The sequence below is a fragment of the Malus sylvestris genome, chromosome 10, assembly GCF_916048215.2.
Source record: "Malus sylvestris chromosome 10, drMalSylv7.2, whole genome shotgun sequence".
NCBI classification, from domain to species: domain Eukaryota; kingdom Viridiplantae; phylum Streptophyta; class Magnoliopsida; order Rosales; family Rosaceae; genus Malus; species Malus sylvestris.
The window spans coordinates 23,119,236-23,146,125 of NC_062269.1; the positions used below are offsets into that span (position 1 = coordinate 23,119,236).

Genomic DNA, 26,890 nt, shown 5'->3' on the forward strand with positions numbered 1-26,890 from the left:
ACCTATACTTGGACCGAACCTATTAGGTTCGGTACTAAATCGGTACACCCATTCGTACCATACCAAACCGTACCAAAATTTTACTACGGGTTTGGTTTCGGTACTACCTTGGTACCAAACCGTACCGAACCATGCCCAGGCCTACTCAAGATACCTTTGAATTTTCTACTAATTTGTTGATTCCGCCGCTGATTCTTCATATTCTCTCTGAGATTCTAACCCTAGGATGCCCACCGCCAACTCCATATACGTTCTTTGTGGCGCTCATGCCTTCCTCTTCTATCTAGCAACGATTAGGTTTTGTTGTGGCATAAAATTACTTTTTTGCCTTCAGACAATTGCCATGTGTTGTGCACGTGATCAAAATAGATGAAAATTTTCAAAATCTCACGTTAGAAGAGAAAATTAACAAATTATAAAAGTTTAGAGATAATCGTTTAAAATTAAAATTAAAAAAAAAACGGCGAATACCTTTCACGTTTTTCGAAAAGAGTTCCATTTATAATTTTATTACATGGTGTTAGGAATGTTCAACATTAATTTTAACAAAAATGCCACGAAAGGTGGTATTCATAGATTTTTCAAAACCTATTAATTTCTATGAGAAATGTGTCAAAGTAAACAAGGAGGCAAGCCCCACCATACTATTGAGTTTCACATGACCTTTTGCACGTCATAATTAAAGGGAAGAGATCCCTTCCAGATCTCTCTCACCAAGTCTTAGGAATTCGGAGATCCGGACTCTTGAAATTGATCAAACGGTTACAAACAAGGGGTGCCTCTCTAAAAGTTATAATAATTGTAACCGTTTGATCAAATTTCAAGGATCCAAATCTCCAGATCCCTAGGACTTTGTGGGAGAAATCCGAATGGGATCTCTTCCCATAATTAAAATGTATAAGCCATTTGGACAATTAAAGTCAGAAAAAATTACTGATGGAGCTCATAATGTAGCCAAATGGAGTTTTGTTATCTATGTTGTCCAGGGATGTCCTGCATTAATCTTAGGGCAACGAAAATAAGTTTTATGAGCAACATTTTGTGATGACGAATGAAATTATTAAACTTTCACATGGATATTTTATGAGTCGAGCAATTTCTTGTGTTTAGAAACAATTTCACGGTTGCTTATTGTTTGGGGGATAGGCAACCCAATCCACTTTTTCCTCCCCAAATCACTCCAGCTCATATAATTGGGCTCAAGGCGAGTCAGATGGAGAAGTCAGACAATTATCGCCTCGCCTAGCACCTTGCTTATGTGACGCAAGGCTCAGCCACAATTTAAATTATTAGAAAATTGTAAAAATTATAAAAAACTAATTAAAAATATAAAAAGTATATATATATATATATATATATTTTTTTTTTTTTTTTGTGTGTATAAATACCTAATCATGTTCTTCCACTTTACACTACATTTAAATATTTTCAAATACTTTCAACCTTTATTACTATCCAAAATTAAAAATAAAGTTATATTTTATTATTTTACAAAGTAAAAAAAAATACTAATATTTTAATAAAATTCTTTGAGCTATTCAGTTTACAGGTGGAGATGCACTTGGATAATTACTGTTCACTTAAAGGAATTGAGTTGCATGTGAGGGCCTTACTACACTGAAAGTGCTCTAATGGATGCGGTAGCTCTACCAAATAAAGGGTTGAGGAAAGAGAAAAAAAATATAAAGAGAGAGAGAGAGAGAGAGAGAGAGAGAGAGAGAGAGAGAGAGAGAGAGAGAGAGAGTAAACGTAATGCTAGATAAATTAAATTTGAAAACTAAAGAATATGGAAGTTGATGATTGGTTTATTACTTAAACATTAATAAACGTGTTCATTCTTATGGTGACACATCTTTTAGTTTGCAAATTTTATTTCTAAATTTAGTCTCACTAACATTATCATAAATAATAAAAGGGTAAATTACATTTTACCCCCTCATGTTTGGGGTCGATTGCAACCCCATACAACATCTTTAAAACATTTCAATTTCATACATTTACTTATCATTTTATTTTAATTTCATGCATCCGTTAGAAAATCCGTTAAGTAAATCGTTAAGTGATGACGTGGAAAATATGAAATCCACATTTGTGCTAACATGGTTGCCAAATTTGTACCACGTGGTAAAAAAAACATTTTTTATGCATTTAAAATATAATAATTTACCCTATTAAAAAAAATCCCCCCCCAAGACCCACCTTCTCCTTCTCCTCTACTCTCTTTCCATCCCATCCAAAAAACCCACACCATCCCACCCTACCCCCACCTCCCCTGTAACCCCCCCACCCTACCCCACCCCCACCCAAAACCCAAAAAAAAACCCACCTATTTCCAGCAACCTCATCCATCTATTTCTCTTCCTCATTCTCTCATTCTAACCTCGAATTGTCATCAATCGGACCCACGAGATGCAACCACCCCCACCCCACCCAAAACCCAAACAAACCCACTATTTCCGATGACCTCCATTATCTCCTTCTCTTCCTCCTTCTCTCATTCTAACCTCGAATTGTCGTTGATTGGACCCATGAGATGCAACCACCAACGACATCGGAATGGGATTTTGGTATTTGACAATCAGGGTTTTTGGTTGATTACAAATAATCTGGGCATGTCATCACTTAACGGTTTACTTAACGGATTTTCTAACGGATGTATGAAATTGAAATAAAATGAGAAGCAAATGTATAAAATTGAAACGTTTTAAAGATGTTGTATGAGGTTGCAATCGACCCCAAACCTGAGGGGTAAAATGTAATTTATCCATAATTAAAAAAGGGAGAAATGTGGGCCAGTATGCCATGTGGCAACCAAGAAACGGTCACATCAAGATGGTGCAGTTAAAGGATTTGGATCATCTCCTGAGCAAGGGGTCTGAATCCTCTTGACCCAATAACACGGGCCGTTAGATTTTGATCGAACGACTACAATTATTATAACTTTTAGATGGGTCTCCTGTTTGTAGTCGTTGGATCAAAATCCAACGATCCGTGTTATTGGGTCAAGAGGATTTGCACCCCCTACTTAGGAGAGGATCCAAATCCGCTGTTAAACAGGCCAAAACACCCCACAACATAAGCTACTTGACTGTCTTGGATGGAATTAACGACGATAGGGTAAAGTGAAAAGAGGCAGATTGTCTGCCCTCATGTTTGGGTGCCCTTCCTATCCCCTCCTATTTGTGAGGTCATGGTTAAGCTACGTCAACATTTTATATTCTTATTGCTTTTTGTCTTATTATCTCTATAAAAAAATTAATATAAAACATTGACGTGGCTTAACCATGACCGCACAAAATATGAGGGGATGAGAAGGGTACCCAAATCGAAGGGCAGACAATCTGCCTCCAAAGCGAAAGAAACCTGTTTGGACTGAAAATATCCCAAAATACGGGGCCTAAAAGCTTTCTTCCGAAGCCGACAATTTAAGATGGTTTTGGTCATTTTTGGAGGGTAGCCTTAACTGGCTTAAGGATAGTTAAGGGCAAACTTGTCTTTTTATTTTATTTTAATTTTTTTTAAACAAATGGTATTATTTACATTAAGAGGGAGGGTTGGACTTAGCCTCATCATGAGTTATCAATAATGTGATTCCAATTTGTTTTTGGCGAGAATCAAATCTAAGACCTTTCACTTACAAGTAAAGAGGAACACCACTATATTGTAGTACTAAGTGACAAGGGGAAACTTGTCTTTGGGTAGTGAAATTTCATGTGGCATAGAGGTATCATTGATTGTAGACCACAAATGAAGACGTTTTGGTGGGGATGATGAATGCTAGGGTTTGTCACGAAATACTTTAAATAGAAGAGTAGGAGAAATAAAAAGAGACACTCAAACAATCAATCCAACAACAATTCTTAAAAACTAATGGAGACAACTTCTTCATTAAAACCTTTATCAAATTAAGCCAGAGATTTCTTAGTGTGTCGAGAACACGGCTAGGTAGATCAAGTGTCGTTCTCCAATCTTTTGAATGTGAAAGCCCTCATTCATTTCATCATAGTTTTTTTTTTGGGTCAATTATTCCTCTTTATGAATGTCCATCTTGTATTAGCTTTTGTTATATTAGTGCGACTCTCTCTGAATCAACTATTATCATTTCAATACAAGAACCAGGGGCGGATCTATTAAGGAACTAGGGTGGTCCCGGGACCACCCGAAGCTTGGAAAAATGGCTGTGAGGATCTTCAAGGACCACCCTAGTCTGGGCAGTGATGGAGAAGAATAGCAGCCATGGTGGCTGCTGCATGCTGTGCTTTTCAGAAAGAGGAAGAAGAAAGCCAAAATTTTTTTCAAAATGACTTGGCCAAAACGACGTCGTTTTGAGCCAAGTCATTAAAAAGGTTTGAAACCTCACTCAAGTGAGAACCCTCACACGATCAGCTCATTCAGCAATCAGAACCTTCACTTCAATAATACCTAATCCTGCCGCTCGGCCCGCTCATGTTCCTTAAGCATCGATCAACTCTCTGCTGCACCTGCACTCTAGTTTATGTTCACCGTTGCAACTTGCACCGATGAGCGGGGCGACGACATCTCTGTTCTCCGTGTAAAGCTCTGGTCTGGACTCTGGAGGCTAGCTGCTAGTCCTCTTCTTCTTAGTCGAAGAGGTTTGTACTTCGTAATTGTACTCTCTTTGACTCTGTGAAGTCTCTGTCCATTAAATAATTTTGCCATCCACAGATCCACTATCTGATAGTGTTACTGTGTCTGTGTTAGTATATATGAATCATGAATGTGTAGGTGGGTAGGGTTCGGGAGCAGAGGAAATTTATGCTTATGAAATGTTTGATCTTTAGTCTGAAAGAGAGTAGATTAACTAAAGAAGTGGTAGTGTGTGTAACGTGTTGGCTGTATATTGTGAATTGGAGCGTAGAACTAGTTTCTGATGTTAAATGGGTGGCTGAAGATCGGTGCTTTCTTTCGATATTCGTTTCGTATTTTTGTGTAATGTGTTGGCTATACACATTAAGGGATTGAACCTGCTTTGTTACTCTCTGTAATTTTGTCTTCCAATTGTGTGGCATTTGGCTGAGTGTAATAAGTGCATACTTTTCAATGAAGGCCAATGAACAGAGCATCACTAAAATGCCCTAATTAGAACAAAACCTTTGGTTACACCGTGTACACTCCAATTCAAAATGAGAACTTAAATTTAGTGGCTGTCTTTACTAATTACGATGGACTTTTTACATAGAATTTCACATACTAGTTGTGATCAATTAGTTGAACACTCCAATTCAAAATGAGAACTTAAATTTAAGCAAGTTCTATTCTACGATATTCGTCTCATATGTTTTTGTGTAATGTATTGTGAATTGGAGTGTACAACTAGTTTGTGATGCTAAAAGGGTGTGTAAAAATCTGTGCTTTCTTTCGATATTGTTTCCGTGCTTGTTTTCTGAACTTGAGGTGGTAGTGGAATTGCATGGAATATTTCGTAGAGTATAGTGAGTTGATCAAGCTGCAGCCTTTGCCTTTGGAAGGTGTAAACTATATATTCTACAATCTGTGCGTTTCTCACAAGTGCAAGGTATGTTGGGACCACCCCAAGTTAAAATCCTGAATCCGCCACTGACAAGAACTAAAGCAATTTCTCTCTTTTTTATTTATTTTTATTTTATTTTATTTTATTTATTTTATTTTACCTCTTTGAATCACAACTTGAGCTCCTAGTATTAAAGCTTTAGTTCAACATTTATATATTGTGATTTAATCATCTACATAAGTAAAGTCCTTAATAGAAAAGACAAGGCTAAATAGCCAAAATGGTTCTTGAGATTTGCATAACTTATCACTTTGGTCCATAACATTTCAAATCGAGTCCCTGAGATTGTCCACCATCCATCATTTTGGTTATTCTGTTAAAAACTCCGTTAAGTGTCCCGGAGCTCTTGGTCGGAAGTTTGGGCAATTTTCAAAGCTTCGTAACTCAATCGTTTCTTAACCAAATTCGACCCATACTATATCAAAATGAAGATAGGAAAGTGTAGAATAAGATTATAATATTTGGAAGCCCAATGGATGCCGGAGATGGCTGGAAAATAGCCTCAAAGTTGACCGGTCCGAGGGAAAACTGGAAAACTCGTCAGAAGCTGGGTAAAATTTAAATGTTCATAACTTCTTTAATACTCAACGAAATCAAGTGATTCAAAAACGAAAATCATACTTCTTGATGAGATGAAGATAATGGTACCTTTGTAGATCGCTAAATCGTCGTGGTTTGGCCAGAAAACCGCTCGAAAATGGCTAACTTGATACCAAGATAGCCACTTTCGAGCCATTTTTCGCCCAAACCACGGCGATTTAGCCATCGAAAAAGGTACCATTATCTTCATCTCATCAAGAAGTATGATTTTTGTTTTTGAATCACTTGATTTCGTTGAGTATTAAAAAAGTTATGAACGTTTAAAGTTTACCCAGTTTCCGGTGAGTTTTCCAGTTTTGTTTCAGACCAATCAACTTTGAGACATTTTCCGGCTATCTTCGGCAGACATTGGGCTTCTAAATAGGTATAATCTTATTCTACACTTTCCTATCTTCATTTTGATATATTATGGATCGAATTTGGTTAAGAAACGATTGAGTTACGAAGCTTTGAAAATTGTCCAAACTTCCGGCCAAGAGCTCCGGAACACTTAACGGAGTTTTTAACAGAATGACCAAAATGATGGATGGTGGACAATCTCAAGGACCACTTTTATCGATTTGAAATGTTAGAGACCAAAGTGATGAGTTATGCAAATCTCAAGGACCATTTTGACTATTTAGCCGAAAAGATAAAGAAAGAATCTAAAGTTGAGCCACTCTCAGTAAATGATACTATCTTTTGGTTAGAGGTGAAACAAAGGCAGTTTCTATCACATACACGCTATCTACTGCAACAACTAGTGGTGACACACAAGACCCATGAGAAATTTAGGGGCGAACAAACGATTTTTCAATTTTAAAGAGCAAAATGAGACTCAAATTCTATCTTAAGCGGCGATAAATATCTAGCGGACCAAAATGTGAGTTTGTGAGAATTTGGGCTCCACTTCACTATTTTCATGGGGTCGACACCTTTGAGTTTATCCAAAATAGGTCTGATATATTGTATTCTTTTTTAAATTTTATATTGCATTTTACCAAAATAATAATAATTTATATTGCATTGAACAACCTTGTGCAACCTAAAGTTTCACTTTATACATTCTCATGACTTTATACAATTCATTAATCTAAATCCAACCATTAAAAAAATAAGCCTATCAATTCAACAGCTAATAAATTTTTTTTTTATTAAATATAAATTCATATGATAAAATTTTCGGTGAAGAAATAATTTTCTTCTACTAGGAAAAAAAAATCGGTGGCAACTGGCAATCATTGTTTGGAGTCTGGAGTGAGAATTGTTGACCTAAAAATATAAATCTAATTCGTTTATTTTTTTTAATAAACGATATTATTTACTAAAAGAAAATGAGCTTAGCTGAATAATAAACTATTAATAATATTGTTTAAGTTCTCTTTTAGTGAAAATTGAACATAAAAAGAAGAATATCACTAGATTATATTACGAAGGGCTTCTTAGAAAAATTTAAATTCAAGAATTAAAAAAGGAGAATTTATAGTGGACCGTTCATAAATCTAATTGAATATACAACCAAAAACAACGAAGCAAAAATAAATTTCATTCGCAAGTAGTCCTTTGCCACATGGATAAAAAGAAGTTGAGATCTTGCATGATGGCAGAGTGGATTCGAATTTTATCGTTAACTAATGTAACAAAATCAATGGTTTGATAAAAATAAAAGGGAAAGAAATTTCACTGACTCAATCCAATAGTAACTAGACACGTGCCGTCCCCACATGGATCCACCCCCCAAAAAGCGCGTGCGCCATCTCCTACTCCCGCTTCACAAAGGCTCCCGACGCAACACAAGAACCTTCCCGATTCAGTCTCCTACTCCGTCTCTGAAAAATCCCAAAATTTTTTTTCATGTTTTTCTAGTCGGAATTGTCGATGGAATCCATTTCCAAGGAGATCTCCGCCGTTAAAAACCCTAAGCCCAATTCACATTCCCATTCCCATTCCCACTCCCATTCCCCGACGTTTCTCCTCCACAACGGCTTCAGCGACGAGGTCGATGTCTCTGACATCGAGATGATCACGATCCAGACCGTCACCTACACCAGCCTCAGGGACCTCCTCCCGGCGTCGCCGCAGCCATCGATCATGTCACCGATTCACAATTCCAGCTGGCACGACGAGATTCCGATCAAGAACCCGCTCGTCAAGCATGCCGCGCTGGCGTACCTCCAGCCGATGTCCTCGCCGCCAGAGGTCGGCGATAAGGGATTATTCCGGATGATCCGGGAGAAGTGCAACTGTGAGTTCGGGTGCCTCGGTTGGTTCGGCGACGTCGTTTTGAAGACAGTTAGGGACGTGTTTGGTGGCGTTTGTGGTTGTACGAATAGTTTTGGCGAGATTGGGGATGAGGAAGACGAGGAGGGGGAGGAGGAGGAGGAGGAGTGTTTGAAGGTTGACTGAGAGTGAAGGAGAGGGGTATTTTTGGAAAGTTAGGGGTTGACTGGTAGATGATGGTAAAGAGAGAATTGAGTGAGGCCTTCTTTTTGTATATACCATTTATTTAATTTTTTTTCTTTGTTGGTAATTGAGTTTTGGTGGGTGGCTTTGTAAATAGGTATACATCGTGTTCGATTTATTAATCACCGAACGCATGATTCGTGGGAGAGAATTTGATTTTTTTCTTCTTCAAGAAAATGTTATTGAGATTTATTTTCTTGGTGCTGTTTATATTTTTTGGTCAAATGTAATATATGGATCTGTCAGTTAAGATTTTGTGGAATTTTTTGCTTCTAGATCGATTAGACCAAGTTTTCTGCTTTGTTTTTTAAACATTTTGATTATGACTTTCTACTTATTTTATGGTGTATAATTGCCGTGAGTAAAGTTTCGTGTTGAGTACTTAGTAGATTTAGCTATGGAGTTTTTGGAGATGGATCTGCGATATCAAACGAAAAAAGAACACTAAGTATGAATGTTTTCGACTTTGAAGACTAAATTTGTAATCTAAACCCTATAGTATTTTGGTGATAATGTTATTAATCGAAGTAAGATGATGATTCCATTGCATGGTGACAGCACCGATTTGTCTTTGTATATCTAAATACAAACACAAAAGAAGTGCATATTCACATTTTTAGAGTTGTAATAACAAATCTCATAAATTACAAATATTATTTTATTTAAACTTTTTCTCGGGCAAATATTCAAACCTATTAAATTAAACAAATATTCATCAAACTTATTAAATTAAGCAAGTATTCAAACTTCCATGACTATTTTAAGAACATAGAACCACATTCATTACTAACTATACATGAACGTTCACACATAATTAAAAGATTTTATTGCCACCCACAAAACTCACCAGTATTTTTATAACATTTTTCTTACAAGAAAAAATGCTTGGCAGTTCACAAAATGCTTCAAAAATGATAGAGACTCAAAAGAACAACTAATCAAAGTAAGATGCGGACTTAATCTTCCTTACTCCTCTAGAAGAAAATATAATAAAAATGACTCTGTTACAGTGCAACCTACTAATGTTCGAATGCCAAACAAACTTGAAATTATTTTGTGATAGCGAATTTTAAGTATCAAATATGGAAAATTTTCCAACATGAAGTATGCATACTAATTATATATACCAAAGACTATTCCATGAGGATATTGGGACCATGACGACTATGACATTTTTGGGAGCTTAGTGACTAGTCACTAGTATATAATAACATCCTGGCTGACTAGGATTATCGTCGGTGATCACTTCTAACTTCTAAGTGCTAATCGTCTCATGAGGGATGCACATACGTCACCTAAGAAAAGACGTCTGGTTTTTTGTAATGCCAGGTAGATTAATTTATATAACATGTGATATGTTAAAAAATAAGCATGTTGTTTAACACCTAAATAATAATTCAATTATCAATAACCACATTATATAATTTATAAAACATAATTTAAATAGATGGTCTCCCTAATATTATTTTTTTTATAATCTAACATTTTTTTAAGTGAGCCTATTACCAGGTACCTTTTAAGGGAGACAGTTGTTCCAATTAGGCATGCTAGCCCACCACATTTTATATAAGGGGGCTAATAAGGACACTTCAAAAAAAAAAAATCATTGTACCTTTCTTCCAATTGTATTTTCATTTTCATTTTGCAAGTGGTTCTTTACCACAGTGGTGGAAATGTGTTTTGCTCTTGCATGACCGCGTGAGTTTGAACCCCGTCAGTAGCTATTCTAACATTTAATGACACACCCTGACCTTGATATTCCTCGAATACCAGGATAGACATGTGCTGGCCGACACCCGAGGGTGACGAAAGCCATTAATTGATTATAAGAGTAATGATTAGAAGAAAATATTCATGAATAATATCAGAATTTAAGAGTAAATAACAAAGTTCAAGGAAATGTCTAGAGTGAACCAGACACAATCTAAAATAAGATTTACAAAAAGGAAAGATCATTACAAGATATCACATAAGTAGGTGATAGATTGCTACTGGTAGGGGAATGCCTCGCACGTCGAGTCGTAGTCCTCAATTCTATGACCTAAATAGGGGCGCAAAACAAAGGTGAGTGGACCAAGTTCATATATACATAATAATAAAACAATTATCAAGATATTAACCCCCACAGTTATATAATGGAAACTACTAGCATAATAAGTGATGGATTTAATAAAAATCCTAGCATACCAAAAATATCTTAAAAGCCATATTGCGGAACAACATCGCGGAAATCAAAACAATAAACGCATCGTAGATCGTCTCATAAGCGCAGTGTGTTGCTAGAAAGATCACTGAATATATATAACTCCCGATCTAATATCTGCTCCGTGGTCCCTGTGCCTGTAGCCAGAGATTACCAACTCCCAGCCCAATGCCTGCTCCATGTCCCTCAGCTCGTAGCTAGGGATTACTAACTCCCGGCCTAAATGCCAACATCAGATCCTCGCCCCAGGCGGCATAGTGTCTTCTAGGTACGCACAAATAATTATGCCTCTCATAAATAACCACTTCATACTTCATAGTATAAAGTTATCCATCGTCTATACTATAAAGAGGGGTTTCTAAAACATGTTCTAACATCCTATCGTCATCCATCAGATAGTCTACCAGATCATTATTTTTATAGAAAATAAGATATATTAAATATAGCTCAAAATAGGCTAACATTTAATTCCTCACCAAAAACACGAGACGAATTCAATAAATTCAATAAACAGGTTTTACATAAATCGATCATAAATTCGTAGGCATGCTAATCATTTATGCAATTAAATCATAAAATCATGTAATTTTAGAAAGGGTCCTTAGCAGAAGAGTTGCGCGAGTAAGGATTAAGAATTTCTCCACTAGCAACTTTACCTAAGCACAAAAATGGTAATAAATAAATAAAAAAGATTTTCTAAAAGATTGGGCTTGAACTAAATAAAATAGGGAATTGGGGTTGGATGGGTTTAGGTTTTAAAGGATTTTAGGAACCTAGGGTTTTTGGGTTAAAAAGGTTTTAGGATGAAGGAATGGGATTTGGGCTTAAGCCCAAACATATACACACCACAAACACACACACGCACGGCATGCACATGCATGCATGGCATGCATATACACACACGCACACACACACTAACTCACACACACACACCACAAAGGCCGGCCCTAAGGCCTCACAAAAGGGCAGGGCTTTAAGCCCTTTAAAAGAAATCGGCCCAAGGTCCTACAAAATAAGGCCCGAGGGGGAGGGAAAGGCCGGATGGCCTGGTTGCCGAGGAAGAAGAAGGCCGGAGCTGCTACAGCTCCAGTCACCTGAAAACATGGGCTCTAAGCTCCGATTTAAGTACGAACATGAAGAACAAGGAGAGAGGAAGAGGTTGCTACCTTCCAAAAACCGTGACTCGGTTGGAAGTGACCGGAAATGCCCTTGAAATGTACGGGTTTGCCGGAAAATGGGTGTGCTTAACCCAACCAAGCTCCTGAAACACAACCAAGCATCATGCTAACAACGAGAAGGAGAGATTCGACTTACATAACGGGAAAAAGAGAGAGTTCGCCGGAGCTTTGCTCTGCGCCGTCAAGCTCACAGGGTGAAGGTCCTGGGCTCATTGCGAGCCTGCTTGATGGTGATAGGGTCCTAGTGAGTCCAGAGGGAGAGAGAGACGAGAGGTTGAGGGAGAGAGGTACGGGAGAGTTGAGAGGGACAAAGTACAGAGAGAGAGCGAGAGGAAGAAGAGATAAGTCTTGGGGGGGCCAGAAAGAGAGAAAAGGGAGAGGGTTAGATGGCTGACACGTGGCAGCTTAGGGTGAAAATAACAAATACTACAATTATTTGGGGATGGTTGTAACATTTAACTTACTAACGCTACCGTTTCACTAAAAAAAATTGTATTTTCATTTTTATTCTTTCATTTGTTTCAAGTGCACAATTACTCGTTAAACATTTCCCTTTATATAATTCTGCTTTAGAAATTATGCACCACTTCAATGCGCGGGTGTGTCATTTTTAGCCTCTTATACACTCATGTTTAATTTTGTTCATTATTTTTGTTTGATTTATTCAATTTGATGATGACCATAAATAAAGAGAAATATTTGAGAAGTTAAAAATCACCTGGATAGATCATTTTTAGCATCTTACAAATTATGCGAGTTGTATGATATCAAGTTTTTTACAATTAGGTGACCAAATGTCCGTTGTTGCACCACCATACAAATTGATATGATGAGCGGAAACCCTTGTCTAATGGCATAGCTGTTGATTGATTCACCCTCCAATAGGGTTCCTCGTTGTTTGCAAAAGGGCAAAAAAGATAGCCCCTTGATGCACATGCATCCTTTCATCATACCTTTATACACTTGCTTTTTAGCCAAAATGATACTTAAGATTTATTTAACTTCTAATTTTAGTTCTTAAGATTCGAAATCAATAGAAGTAATCCTTACGTTTGTCCACTATCAATCATTTTGGTCATTCCATAAAAAAAATCTAGATTAAGTAAGACTAAAATAACAAAAATACACTCAATTTTTGTCAAATCATTTGACCCATTGTTTATTAAATTTAAGATATTTTTGTCATTTTGGTCCTTATTTAATATAATTTTTCTTGGAATGATCAAAATGATTGATGGTGGACAAACTAAGGGACCACTTCTATTTCTTTCAAATCTCAGATACCAAAATAATGATTTATGGGAATCTCATAAACTATTTTGGCTAAAAAGCCAACATTTAATTGACTCTTATGTTCCATTCATATAGAAAGCAGCGGAGCGTTTTAATTTTGCTTCTTCAAAGCCTTTTTCTTCAAAGATTGATGGAGCACTTGCCACTCGCATAATTCTTAGCTGTGAATCAGCTCCATACATGTACTGTACCAATCTAGAGGAAGCTTGACAATTATTGAACATCCGTTGTTTTGATGGCTGAACCAATTTGGAATTTCATTGCCCTCATAGACAATGCTAACTGAAGTACCACCAGTGATATCCTGTGACAGTGATGCACATCAAAATTAGTAAACTCTTGCATAAAGTGGAAGAAGTGAAATAGACAGTGTGTGCTCGTGTGAGAGCAGAGAGACCTTATAACATTCTTCTTCCTTAAAGTTCGCTGGCGCAGTTGCAACTCGCATGATTCTTAGCTGTGCATCAGTGAATATGTTGCTCCGTGCCTTATGATCCAAGTTTCGGCAATTGGTAAAATAATAACTCCCTCGAAACAATTCATATTTTTCCCAAGCTTGTGTGAGTGAATTTCTTGAAATTGACACTGTCGTTAGTGACCTGCAGTCATTTGCTTCAACACTACGTAGTACATGGAGCTCTGGTAAAGATCGAAGGTTTCTGCAATAGTTTAACCGCAGGTGAGACAATTGACAACCTCGTTTGATGCTTGAAGGTATGCTCTCAAATTTGGTTCCTCCTAGATCTAAATCTCGTAACCAGGGTAAAAACATGAGGAGGTCGGGGATTTCTAATTTAATACAGAAACATAGGCTTATTAGTTCCGAAGAGCACAAACCGAGTGAGAGATTTAAATTGCTGAGACTCAGGCAGCCAGCAAAGCTCAACGTCTTAAGATGTTTTGAACTGTATATGCTGTCTGGGACAAACTCAAGGTTTTCGCACCTATCGAGAATTAAACTTTGAAGCCCAATTAGCATTTTTATCGATGAATGTAGCTCTTTAACCGCTGTTCCTTGTAAACTAAGAAATTTCAGATGTTCCATAGGCTCCAAAATTTCTGGGAAGTATTCGAATTCAAGGCAATCAGTGAGGTCAAGTCTCTCAAGAGATTTTAACTTACAAATGCTCTTTGGTAGACTCACTTGCAATAACTCAGTTTAATTGTAGTGAGACCAAGGAGACACTGAATCGCCGATGTGGGCAATTCCTTTATTGTGGTGAAAGATAAATCTAAGAATTCAATGTTGTCAGGCATCTGAGGAAAAGATTTTAGATTTTCAGAGTGTCCCAGATGAAGATAAGTAAGCTTGTCAAAATCTTTGAAATATGATGGAATCCGTGTCAATCTTATGCAACCAGAAAAATTTATATGCTCAATTTTTGAAGTGCGAGAGAGATCTGGAACCTCAGCCAGATGTGTGCAATAACTAAGATCGATCACTTTCAAGTTTCCAAGATTCTGTAACAAATTAAAGAGAAATTTATTAACTTGGCCGAAATAAATTTCCACATCCACCATATTTCATACAAGGTTAACTCAAGTAAGTACATGTACCTGGTTTTTATTCCAAAGTGGCACCTCAAGTCTGCTATAGGGCATTCGAAGCTCAACAAGATTGTTTGGAGAAAACTTTGATGGAAGAGATTTCAAAGGGTATCGGTCCCAGCAAAGATACCTGAGAGCATTGGGCAGAGATTCAAGACCTTGAGAAAGGTCAATCTTGTAGTACACCTCGCCAAAGATAGCATCATGAAAACCTATAAATTTGGGAAAATCCTCAGAACCATGAATCTTTAGCAATCTCAGATTATACATCTCTTTGAAGGTTGAACTGGAGAGTTGTAGCCTTATAATGCAAGACGTAATGGTGCTCCTTACATGTACTGTACCTACGAAAATCAATGTAACTGAGAATTATACGTTCTTGTTAATTTGTAACAAAAATGAATAGAAAATATCTTACAATTTATGCTCGTCATGCACTCACCTCTTCATCATTTCTTAAGTTGTCTCCACCACAATACTTATGAATACGCAATTGAACCAATCAATCGTATCCATAAAATTGAGCTACCAGTCAGACACATAACTTCTGCTCAAAATCATTTTTTTAATTTTTTTGACAAACAACAATACTTGGTATTTCATTAATCAACCGAGAACAATGCATAGGTGCTAATTGGGTACAATCCTCTAGTGACCAAGCAAATGATCTAGAGGTTAATTTACGCAAATGAGACAATAATAGTAAACCCCAAAGCAGCTATCACATGTACGAGAACTTCCCACAACACCCATACAAGCCTGTTACAGAAACAATACATAACAAATTTGTATAGATGATTGCAAACAGTTGCCGCCAAATAGCGTGGCCGCATAAAATCATCGCAGGAGCAAGACCACGTAACGTCATCATTGGAAGACGAGACCACATAATCCAATGCTCAAGGCGAAAATCAAATACAGCCGTCGTTACGGCGCAAAACGGACACCATCCAATGGAAGGATAGGACCCTCAGGTAAGGACCACAGCAGTGCCATCACACAAGACAGGCAGCTTGCGAATTTGATACGCCCAAAATTTTTTTGGGTAAGTTTTATTTTGGGTAAAAGACTGTTTACTACCTTATGTTTCGTGGTTTTCAACATTTAGTATATCAAGTTTTTTTTGTCTCAGATTCAAACCTAAAGTGTAAATTTTGGGACAATCTCATACATCCTTTAGTCAAACTGTTAAATCTGCCATTAATTGTGACGTGGCGCTCATGTGGACAATAACTGGGCGCCACGTATCATCCGCGTTTTTTTTTTCTTTCTTCTTCTTCTTCTTCATCTTCTTCCTTCTTCTTCTTCTTCTTCTTCCTCCTCCGACTGCAACTTCTTTTTCCCCCTTCTCCTTCTTCCTTCTTCTTCCTTCTCCTTCTCCTTCTTCTTCTTGTTCCTCCGAATCTAGGGAAGTTTTTTTTTTTTTTTTTCTTCTTCCTCCTTCCTCCTTCTTCCTTCTCCTTCCTTCTCCTTCTTCTTCTTCTGAATCTGGGTTGCAGATTCGTTTTTTTTTTCTTTTTTCTTTTTTCTTCTTCTTCCTCCTTCTTCTTCCTCCGACTTGTCTTTGTATATCTAAATACAAACACAAAAAAGTGCATATTCACATTTTTAGAGGTTTAATAACAAATCTCATAAATTACAAATATTATTTTATTTAAACTTTTTCTCCGGCAAATATTCAAACTTTTAAATTAAACAAATATTTATCAAACTTATTAAATTAAGCAAGTATTCAAACTTCCATGACTATTTTAAGAATATAGAACCACATTCATTACTAACTATACATGAACGTTCACACATAATTAAAAGATTTTATTGCTACCCGTGAAATTCACCAGTATTTTTATAACTTATGAATACGCAATTGAACCAATCAACCGTATCCATAAAATTGAGCACATAACTTCTGCTCAAAATCATTTTTTTTTAATTTTTTTGACAAACAACAATACTTGGTATTTCATTAATCAACCGAGAACAATACATAGGTGCTAATTGGGTACAATCCTCTAGTGACCAAGCAAATGATCTAGAGATTAATTTACGCAAATGAGACAACAATAGTAAACCCCTAAGCAGCTATCACATGTACGAGAACTTCCCACAACACCTATACAAGCCTGTTACAGAAACAATACATAACAAATTTGTATAGATGATTGCAAACAGTTGCCGCCAAATAGCGTGGCCGCATAAAATCATCGCAGGAGCAAGACCACGTAACGTCATCATTGGAAGACGAGACCACATAATCCAACGCTGAAGGCGAAAACCGAATACAGCCGTCGTTGCGGCGCAAAACGGACACCATCCAATGGAAGGATAGGACCCTCAGGTAAGGAGCACAGCAGTGCCATCGCACAAGACAGGTGCGGCTACCACATCCACAAATCCAGCGGAGCAGCAACAATAAACTGCAGGCGACAGAGGTTCCAGAAGCGACCACCGACAAGAAGTCCAAACAGAGCCACCGTCGGATTTGCACACCCAAACCAAAGAAGCACCACCAAAGAGGCATTGCGCTCTAATCCGAGCTTGGATTTCAACAAGTCCACAACACCAAATCAGAGTGACGAAACGTGACTCCACACCAGCAGCTGCAATTCCAAGCCCAGATCACGCACCATATCCCGAGGCAGGGAAGAGGCCTTGAGCAAGGCATAACCCGGATATGGGGGAGGCGTGAAGCTAAGTCAAAACGGTGGGAGAGAAGACCCATCCGCATCCGCATCCGCAGACCCACCGCAACACCCAGAGTACAGACGCCATAACAAAGAAAATCTTGAGATGGCAAGATCAGGATTTGAAGGTTGGGGGAAAGACACGGGAGGGGAGAGGAAGGTGGTTGGGGAAGATGGCTTAAAGAAACAGAGGACATTTCGAAATTAGTTTCTCGGCATCTTGAGCATACAACAGGCAGATTCCACACGTTTTGAAATTAGTTTTGTGACTTCTGTCACGATGGTCTAGGAAGTGGAAGTCAAAAGAGGCCTTGGTGACGAGTTTGTAAAAAGAATTGGAGCATCTGAAATTCTCTATCTCTTCAATTGCAAAAGCACCATACCAGACAAACACGTGACTGGACCTAGAAATGTCGTACCCTCTTTCGTTAAACGGAACATAGTAAGGGTAACTGATTTCACGGCTTTCACCATTATCAGTTCTAAAATTGCACTTGCACCCAAACTTCACATTTGCAACACCAAAATTTTGATCGACAACAAGAGATAGAGCGAAACCCAAGAAATTCGTACCACACCAATCTGGAGGAAGCTTGATGGTTAACGAAGATCCCTCACTTTGATGGCTGAACCAATTTGGAAGTTCATTTCCCTCGTACACAATGCTAACTGAAGTCCCACTAGAGATACCCTGAGATCGTGATGCACATCAAAATCATTAAACTCGTGAATAAAATGGCAGAAGTGAAATAGACAGTGTGTGCGCGTGTGAGAGAGAAAGAGAGACCTTATAACGTTCTACTTCCTTGAAGTTGGATGGCGCAGTTGCAACTTGCATAATTCTTAGGTGTGCGTCACTGACTATGTTGCTCAGTGCCTTATCATCCAGTTTCGGGCATTTAGCAAAATGATAACTCCCTCGAAACAAATCATATTTATCCCAGGCTTGTGTGAGTGAAGTCCTTGATCTTGAAACTGTCTGCAGTGACTCGCAGCCATTTGCTTCAAGATACCGCAGCACTGGGAGCTCTGGTAAAGATCGAAGGCTCGTGCAATTGTTAAAGCGCAGGTGAGACAACTGAGAAGCTTGTATGACGCTTGAAGGTAGGCTCTCAATATTGGTTCCTCCCAGATCTAAATCTCGTAACCAGGGTAAGAACACGAGGTGGTTGGGAATTTCACAGAAACATAGCCTTATTACTTCCAAAGAGCACAAACTGAGTGAGAGATTTAAATTTTTGAGACTCAAGCAACCAATAAGGCTCAACGTTTTAAGATGTTTTAAACTGTTGATGCTGTCTGGGACAAGCTGAAGGTTTTCGCACCGGTCAAGAATTAAACTTTGAAGCCCAATTAGCATTCCTATCGATGAATGTAGCTCTTCAACCTCTGTTCCTTTTAAACTAAGAAATTTCAGATGTTCCATAGGCTCCAAAATTTCAGGGAAGTATTTAAATTCAAGGCAATCAGTGAGATCAAGTCTCTCAAGAGATTTTAACTTACAAATGCTCTCTGGTAGACTCACCAGCCTACTGCAATAACTCAGTTTGAGTGTAGTGAGACCAAGGAGACACTGAATTGACGATGCGGGCAATTCCTCTATTGCGGTGAAAGATAAATCTAAGAATTCAATGTTGTCGGGCATCTGAGGAAAGAATTTCAGATTTTCACAGTGTCCCAGATGAAGATAAGTAAGCTTGTCAAAACCTTTGAAATATGAAGGAATCCGTTCCAATCTTATGCAACCAGAAAGATTTATATGCTCAATTTTTGAACTCCGAGAGAGATCTGGAACTTCAGCCAGATGTGTGCAATAGCTAAGATCGATCACTTTCAAGTTTCCAAGATTCTGTAACAAATTAAAAGGAAATTTATAAACTTGGCCGAAATAAATTTCCACATCCACCACATTTCATACAAGTTTAACTCAAGTAAAGCATGTGTACCTGGTTCTTATTCCAAAGTGGCGCCTCAAGTCTGCTATAGGGCATTCGAAGCTCAACAAGATTGTTTGGAGAAAATTTTGATGGAAGAGATTTCAAAGGGTATCGGTCCCAGTAAAGATACCAGAGAGCATTGGGCAGAGACTCAAGACCTTGAGAAAGGTCAATCTTGTAGTACACCTCGCCAAAGATAGCATCATGAAAACCTATAAATTTGGGAAAATCCTCAGAACCATAGATCTTGAGAATTCTTAGACTACGCATCTCTTGGAAGGATGATCCCGAAAGTTGTAGCCTTGTAAGACTAGACGTGTCAACGTATATGCATTTAACCTTTGCAGTTCCCTGAAAATCAAGAGCAAAGTATAAAATGATACATAATATATACAACAAAGTTTACTCAAAACTACTTTACATCTGACCGGCTTATCAAATATGAGTTTCCTGTGTTTTTTCACAGACAAGTCATGTTCTTTATTTTTGGTTCAACAAAGTTTTAGGATCTTACTGTATTATTCTCCAGAACCTGACAGACATCCTCTGGAGCCCACAACCTATTACGTTTTCCGGGCTCATCCGTACATTGTTCGCCAACAATTTTCTGACCCATTTCCTGAAGCAAATCATGCATCTCCAAGCAATTCGTCATTGAAATTGATAGTAGAGACTTATCAATGAGAACTTGAATTCCGTTCGCAAAGAAACCTCGAAGCTGTATCATTCTCTTTGCAGAATCAACATCCATCCCTTTAAGAAAGCATGCGATATCAAGGAAGCATTCCTTCTCATTTTCTTCTAATCCATTATAACTAAGTCTCAACACATTCTGTACTTTTTCGCTAGGAAACTTTTTCAATTTTCTCAACTCTTCATCCCAGTCTTCTTCTGTTTTGCAGTGAAGGAACAAAGCACCCAAAGTTTTAAGAGCCAATGGAACGCCTTTAATATAATCTATCACCTTTCTTGAAAACTCTGTATATTCTGTCGTAGGAGACTTATTCTTGAAAGCATGCATTTGAAAGAGCTGAAGGGCTTCGTCATTTTTTAATCCCTTGACCTCATAAATTTTGTCCTCACCAACCATTTCATTCAGTAGGCTCCTATCTCTAGTTGTTACAATGATTCTGCTTTTGGGACCAAACCGAACATCATCTCCAACTAGAAGTTCTAATTGTTCTGAATCATTCACATCATCAAGAACAATGAGGACCCTTGTACGGCTGAGCCTTTCGCGGACAAGCTTAGATCCTATAGATGGAGTGCCAATAGTCAGATCTTTCTCGTTTAATATCTCACGAAGAAGTATATTCTGCAAGTTCTTTGGCCCTTGTTTTCTTGACTCCTCCCTAACATTTGCGAGAAAACAAGAAGCTTCGAATTTAGAAGTGAGTCGGTTAAATACAGCACCAGCAAGGGTAGTCTTGCCAATACCTCCCATTCCCCATATACCTACAGTGCAAATATCAGGTGAATCAATGCATAACAACGACTCAATTTCCTCGATTTTGGTTTCAATTCCAACGAGGCCCTTAGAATCACTTGACTGTTTGCAATTCAATTTGGTCAATATAACTTGGACAACTTTCTCAACGAAATCGGCCTCTGTCCTGAAAAATATGATTTTGAAGGTCAAAAAATAGATACTAATTAAATATGTCTTAATGAGGTGCAAAGAGGTTCAAAAATTATGCAAGAGGTGCAAAGCTAGTTACCCGGCTTTGTTTGAATTATCAAAACCAGATAGGTTGGCAGCTTTCTCCAAAGCATCCCTCCACTCAAGCACCTTGTCCATACAGTCCTTGAAACGTTCTTCAAGTTGAGCAAATGCAACTGCATAACTCCCCTGCTGTTTTCTTACATCTGCTGGACTGATGTCGTAAAAAATGGGTATAACAAACTGTCCATCCCCTTCCTTGCATCCTAGTATATGCAGGAGTTCACCCAAACACCATGTGGAAGAAGCATAGTTTTTTGAGAAAATGATCACCGAAAGCTTTGACTTCCCAATAGCTTCTAGAAGGGCAGGTCTGATTTCATCCCCTCTCTCCAGTTTGTAATCTATGTAGATGTCAAGTTTCTTTCGAAGTAAAGCAGCATGAAGGTGGCTGGTGAAGGTGTCGCGGGTGTCCTCACCTCTGAAACTAAGGAACACATCATGCTTTCTTTGAGGTGAGATAGCAGCAGCAGCAGAAGATGAAGACGCCATATTAATTACCTGCAAACCAAACTGTATCTCTCATAACCTGCAAACACACCCATATATAGATACATACACACACACACACACACAGATATGCGCATATCGGCGGGGGGCGCCAGGAAAGTATAGCAAGGGGGTACCTCATGTGGACAAGATGATAATATATGTGTTTAAGATATACTGGTTACAAATCCATATACAAATAATACAGCACAAAAAAGAGAGGGAGAGAGAACTGAAGGAGTTCAAGCTTCCGTTCTCCATTAAAAGGGTCATGAAAATTCAATCCACGCCTTCTAGTCAGAGGTAACCACACATCCTCTTTCTGCTTACGATATACACAAACCAAATTCAGTTTGCATATACATAACAGATCAAGAAACTCCTCCAATATGCAGAATTTCCAAAAGCTTTTATTGGTAATAGTAAGTGGTAACCATACACCACAAAATCCATGAAAAACAAGTCTAATACAAATCAACAAGTTCAAATAAGTAATCGCTAGTCTAATACTCAATCAAATTTCTGAAAATAAAATAACTTATAACATCAATTATTATACCCTAAACTCCAATTCAAAAATAGAGAAAACAAACAAAGATTCGAAGAAATGCACTAAATTATATTTAAATTTCAATTCGAAATTTATCTAGCTATAGATATGCAAGTCAGTGGTTTACCTTGGAATCAAGAAAGCATTTGCACGTACAGAGATTAATTGCCTTAAACGAGAGATTAATTGCCTTTTGATGATCATGTTCTACTCATTTTATGCACAATGTCGATGCTCCTGGGTAACGAAAGTCAACTTTATAATCAGTTTCATTAGTTTAATGAGATGGAAGTTGCGAGCTAGCTGTCTTCTGTGTCGCTACCTGCCGGTCTCCGTTATACATTATCCATGCTACGTAAACTTTTCTATATTATATTGCAATTTGCAACGATCCAAATAATTAGGCCATCTTCAACAGCTTGTTTAGCCTTCTGGTTTTCCAAAAAATTAATATTTTAATAAACAGTGCATGTCCATATTCTTTACCATTTCCAACTGAGGGTCAAAGGGTCATAGGGCTCGTTTTAGCCATGTCACAAAAAATCGTCTCCAACCGAGGGCCCAAAGGCTGTAGTTTGAAATGTGAAGAATTAAAAAAAAATGAGATAAGATAATATGGAATAGTCTTTTAGATTCCATGGGTCCACGAGACCTCTGGCCTAACCCTCGGTTGGAGACGATTTTCGGACGTTTTTCGGCCCTCTGGCCCTTTGGACCATTCGGTTGGAGATGGTCTTAACTCACTTTTTGTCATTAAAAATTGTGGGTTATATCCCATGCATGTGTCGACTAGACTTCTTATATGAATTTTCTATATGAGATTTGCGTTTATTCATTGTGTCGACTAGACTAGACGATTTCATTAACTGTTTCTGTATTATTCATAAGAACTTGATGCAACATCTACTTGAGTATTTATATACTCAAGGGAAAAGTTGTAGTTTTAATTTAGGGTAAAAGACTGTTTACTACCCTCATGTTTTATGGTTTTCAACATTTAGTACATCAAGTTTTTTTCGTTTCAGATTCATACCTAAAGTGTAAATTTTGGGACAGTCTCATACATTCGTTAGTCAAACTGTTAAGTCTCCCGTTAACTGTGACGTGGCGCACTAACTGGGCGCCACGTGTCATCCACGTTTTTTTTTTTTTTCTTTTCTTCTTCTTTCTTCTTCCTTCTTCTTCTTCCTCCGACTGCAACTTTTTTTTTCTTCCTCTTTCTCCTTCTTCCTTCCTCCTTCCTTCCCCTTCTTCCTTTTTCTTCCTTTTCCTTCTCCTTCTTCTTCTTCTTCCTCTGAAATCTGGGGAAGTTTTTTTTTTCTTTTTCTTCCTCCTTCTTCCTCCTTTTTCCTTCTCCTTCCTTCTTCTTCTTCTTCTTCTTCTTCTTCTTCTTCCTCCAAATCTGCCCAGATTCAGTTTTTTTTTTCTTCTTCCTTCTTTCTTCTTCTTCTTCCTCCGACTGCAACTTTTTTTTTTCTTCCTCCTTCTTCCTTCCCCTTCTTCTCCTTCTTCTCCTTCTTCCTTCCTCCTTTTTCCTTCCCCTTGTTCTTCTTCTTCTTCTTCTTCTTCTTCTTCCATCTTCCTTCTTCTTCCTTCTTCTTCCTCAAAAAAAAAAAAAAAAAAAAAACCTTCATCTTCCCCCAGATTAGAAGGAAGAAGAAGAAGAAGAAGGAAGAAGGAGGAAGGAAGAAGGAGAAGGAGGAAGAAAAAAAAAGTTGCAGTCGGAGGAAGAAGAAGAAGAAGAAGAAGAAGAAGAAGAAGAAGAAGAAGAAGGAGGAAGAAGAAGAAAGAAGAAGAAAAAAAAAATGAATCTGGGCAGATTCGGAGGAGGAAGAGGAAGAAGAAGAAGAAGAAGAAGAAGAAGAAGAAGAAGAAGAAGAAGAAGAAGAAGAAGAAGAAGAAGAAGAAGAAGAAGAAGGAGGAAGAAGAAGAAGAAGAAGAAGAAGGAATAAGGAGGAAGAAGGAGGAAGAAAAAGAAAAAAAAGAAAAAAAAAGTTGCAGTCAGAGGAAGAAGAAGGAAGAAGAAAAGAAAAAAAATGTGGATGACACGTAGCGCCTAGTCAGTGCGCCACGTCACAGTTAACGGGAGACTTAACAGTTTGACTAACGGATGTATGAGACTGTCCCAAAATTTATACTTTAGGTATGAATATGAGACGAAAAAAACTTGATGTACTAAATGTTGAAAACCACGAAACATGAGGGTAGTAAACAGTCTTTTACCCTTTAATTTAATTAGAATTGTGGTTGTGTAAATCTTAATTGATTGTGTTTAGAATTATGTTCAAGATCTTTCCTATTGAACCTTGTATTACTTGTAGCAGTGCTAGCCCTGAGGGGGTGCAAGTGGTACCACCGTACAGGGCCCCAAATCAGAAGGGCCCCCGATTTTTCAAATTTACATGCATTTACGTATATATAGTAGCATGTGTAGAATATTACAAACTTGAGTCTTAGTGTAAGTGATTTTATTGCTTCTTTATAGCGGCCTAGGGAGTGGGTTCAAAACTCGCCTCCATCATTTTTTTAGTTTATTTTTATTAAATGCATAAGCTTCCACAAAATAATATAAAAATTCCACACAATAATATGAAAATTCGAACCTGACCCTCTAAATAGTTAAGGAAAAACAATAGGCCACTTTTCCACTTATTGATTTGTTAAATTTGTTTGTGCTATTAGACTTTATAGAAGCTTAATTGAAAATTGTTTGTACCATACTTAGGGCCTCCGTATTTAGACCTCGTATAAATACTCGGGGGACTCAAATGTAATTATGTAATAAATGTAGGGGCAAATATGTAATAAGTGAGGAGCCCTTATTCTATAAAAGGACTCCTCACTCTTCTCATTGGGAGAGGCCAATTCTTAGGCTTGAGATCCCCAAAGCCTATCACCCTCTCAAAGCCTCTCATATTCATTACAGAGGCTCTCTCTCTCACAATCCTCTCAGAAAAATACAATATTAGTGTGGACGTAGCCCAAACATTGGGGTGAACCACGACACATCTTGTGTTATTTACATTTCTTGTAGAGTCACGGTCGGATTTACGTTGTTCCAAGACCCCTCTGGTTTTGTGCATCAACATTTGGCGCTGTCTGTGGGAATTGACATAAAAAACCATGTCGGTTCTTTTTCATTTTTTTCACCTTCGCCGTGGATCTGCAAAATCTACAAAAAAACCCAAGAACCCAAAGCTTTCCCAGGAAACCGCACCCTCTCCTATCTCTCTCTCTACAAAATCCTCCAACAGTCTAAATTGCTGACAGAACTTTAACTTCAAGATAATTCCCATCAACCCAACAAACACTCCCACCACCTTTATCTCTCTTTTTGGAGAAAATTCACAGCTCAAATTGTCCATCAACCTTACTTGTCGCAAATAATGGCGATTCCCAGCGAGACAACCTCATCTGAACTCTCTCAGCTTCGCCGAGCTAGCCATGGCCAGTACTAAACTCGTGGTGGAAGTTCACGATGCAAGCGGCCTGATGCCCAAAGACGGCGACGGGTTTGCGAGTCCCTTCATTAAGGTTGACTTCCAGAGGCAGCATCAGTGGATTCAGACCAAGCCCAAAGACTTCAATCCTTGCTGGAATGAGAAGCTCGTCTTCAACGTCGACGACCCATCCCACCTCCACCAGAAAAGAACAAGAGAAAGTTCCTTATCAGAATAAGAGCTCAATGGAAACAATATGCTCCGAGATCTGACTCGCCGGACTATCCACGCAGTAGATCTAGAGACTCCGACGTCGATGGCGGGGAGCGACGCCATAGTCGGAATAGTTGACAAGTATGCAATCGAACCAGCTATACGCCAAGTGGGTTACCTAACTCACTGCAAAAGCAACCTTGAGAATCTACAGACTCAAGTGAACAACTTAAATGACGCTAGTGAGCAGCTACGGCTCGAGGTTGTTGAAGCCATAAGGCTTGGTTTCGAGGAGACAAAGTTGATGAAGATGAGGGTCTTGTGTTCTTATTAAGGAGCTCACGGTCGGATTTATGATGAAGATGAGACTTCATCGGGGACATAGATGTTCATTTGGCGAAAGACAATGCCGATAGAGAAGAAGAGGAAGACGAGGACAACAAAGTGCTCAGCTGTTAGCCAACCCACTCTAGCTACAAAATAGAGAGGATGAGCAGTTGCAAACCCACACCTGCCAATTTGAGAATAGCTTCCTGCAACAACCCACTTGGCTGAAGCTTCACCCACTCTTCAAGTTTTGCTCTAATTGATTCGCAGACCCGAGCTTCAGCTACCACTATACCTCTTCATTTTTTCAACTTTAATTGACCACGTGGGGGAAGGAAATATCAGAATTAGCATCACTGCAACCCTAATTGAACCTACGATCCAATAATGTCGGTTTGGATGGTGAAAAAGGTGCAAGTACCCCAAATGACGGCCAGCAAGATCAGCCAAAACTGTTCATAATGTTCATACTGATCAACATGCATCAGCATGCAATAATTTCCAACGCTGCCGGTTTCGAGGATACCAGCTCTCTCTCGTTCTCTTTCTCTCTAAACATCCACGTCCTTTCTCTCTTGTTCTTCTCTGTCTTGAGAGAGCAGCATGCATCAGCCAAAAGACAATCCCATGATCGAGATGGTGTCTGCCGAGTCGACCACCCGCAGTGAGAGATAACCTCAATAAGTTCTTCGCCAACGTGGAGTCCGCTAACTAC

At 38.3% G+C, this 26,890-nt stretch overlaps 3 protein-coding genes across 7 annotated transcripts in view; all 3 read right to left on the minus strand.

Moving 5' to 3' along the window:
* Positions 1-13,205: 13,205 nt before the first annotated feature.
* Positions 13,206-14,312, minus strand: LOC126585784 (disease resistance protein LAZ5-like). Its single transcript, XM_050250311.1, has 2 exons — positions 13,665-14,312; positions 13,206-13,571 (listed from the first exon to the last, which is right to left on the minus strand). The coding sequence occupies exons 1-2, from the start codon at positions 14,310-14,312 to the stop codon at positions 13,425-13,427; spliced, it is 795 nt and encodes a 264-aa protein (XP_050106268.1). The 3' UTR covers positions 13,206-13,424.
* Positions 14,259-15,536, minus strand: LOC126585785 (disease resistance-like protein DSC1). Of its 3 annotated transcripts, none has more exons than XM_050250315.1 (3): positions 15,258-15,536; positions 14,825-15,153; positions 14,259-14,728 (listed from the first exon to the last, which is right to left on the minus strand). In XM_050250315.1, the coding sequence occupies exons 2-3, from the start codon at positions 15,083-15,085 to the stop codon at positions 14,408-14,410; spliced, it is 582 nt and encodes a 193-aa protein (XP_050106272.1). In that variant the 5' UTR covers positions 15,086-15,153; positions 15,258-15,536; the 3' UTR covers positions 14,259-14,407. The 3 variants fall into 3 exon arrangements, with proteins under 3 accessions (XP_050106272.1, XP_050106270.1, XP_050106269.1); XM_050250313.1 differs by having other exon boundaries at positions 14,825-15,159; XM_050250312.1 differs by lacking the exon at positions 15,258-15,536 and adding an exon at positions 15,234-15,257 and having other exon boundaries at positions 14,825-15,159.
* Positions 15,537-16,759: 1,223 nt separating this feature from the next.
* The window catches only part of LOC126585782 (disease resistance-like protein DSC1), a 28,447-nt gene continuing 18,316 nt past the window's right edge, over positions 16,760-26,890 (minus strand). The window contains exons 1-6 of one of the 3 annotated variants that reach the window (XM_050250308.1): positions 22,323-22,455; positions 21,155-21,657; positions 19,951-21,049; positions 19,446-19,787; positions 18,287-19,348; positions 16,760-18,190 (exon numbers count right to left, since the gene is read on the minus strand). In XM_050250308.1, the coding sequence (XP_050106265.1) occupies positions 17,678-18,190; positions 18,287-19,348; positions 19,446-19,787; positions 19,951-21,049; positions 21,155-21,648 (3,510 nt within the window). In that variant the 5' untranslated portion in view covers positions 21,649-21,657; positions 22,323-22,455 and the 3' untranslated portion in view covers positions 16,760-17,677. The other 2 variants (XM_050250310.1, XM_050250309.1) reach the window with 2 other exon arrangements.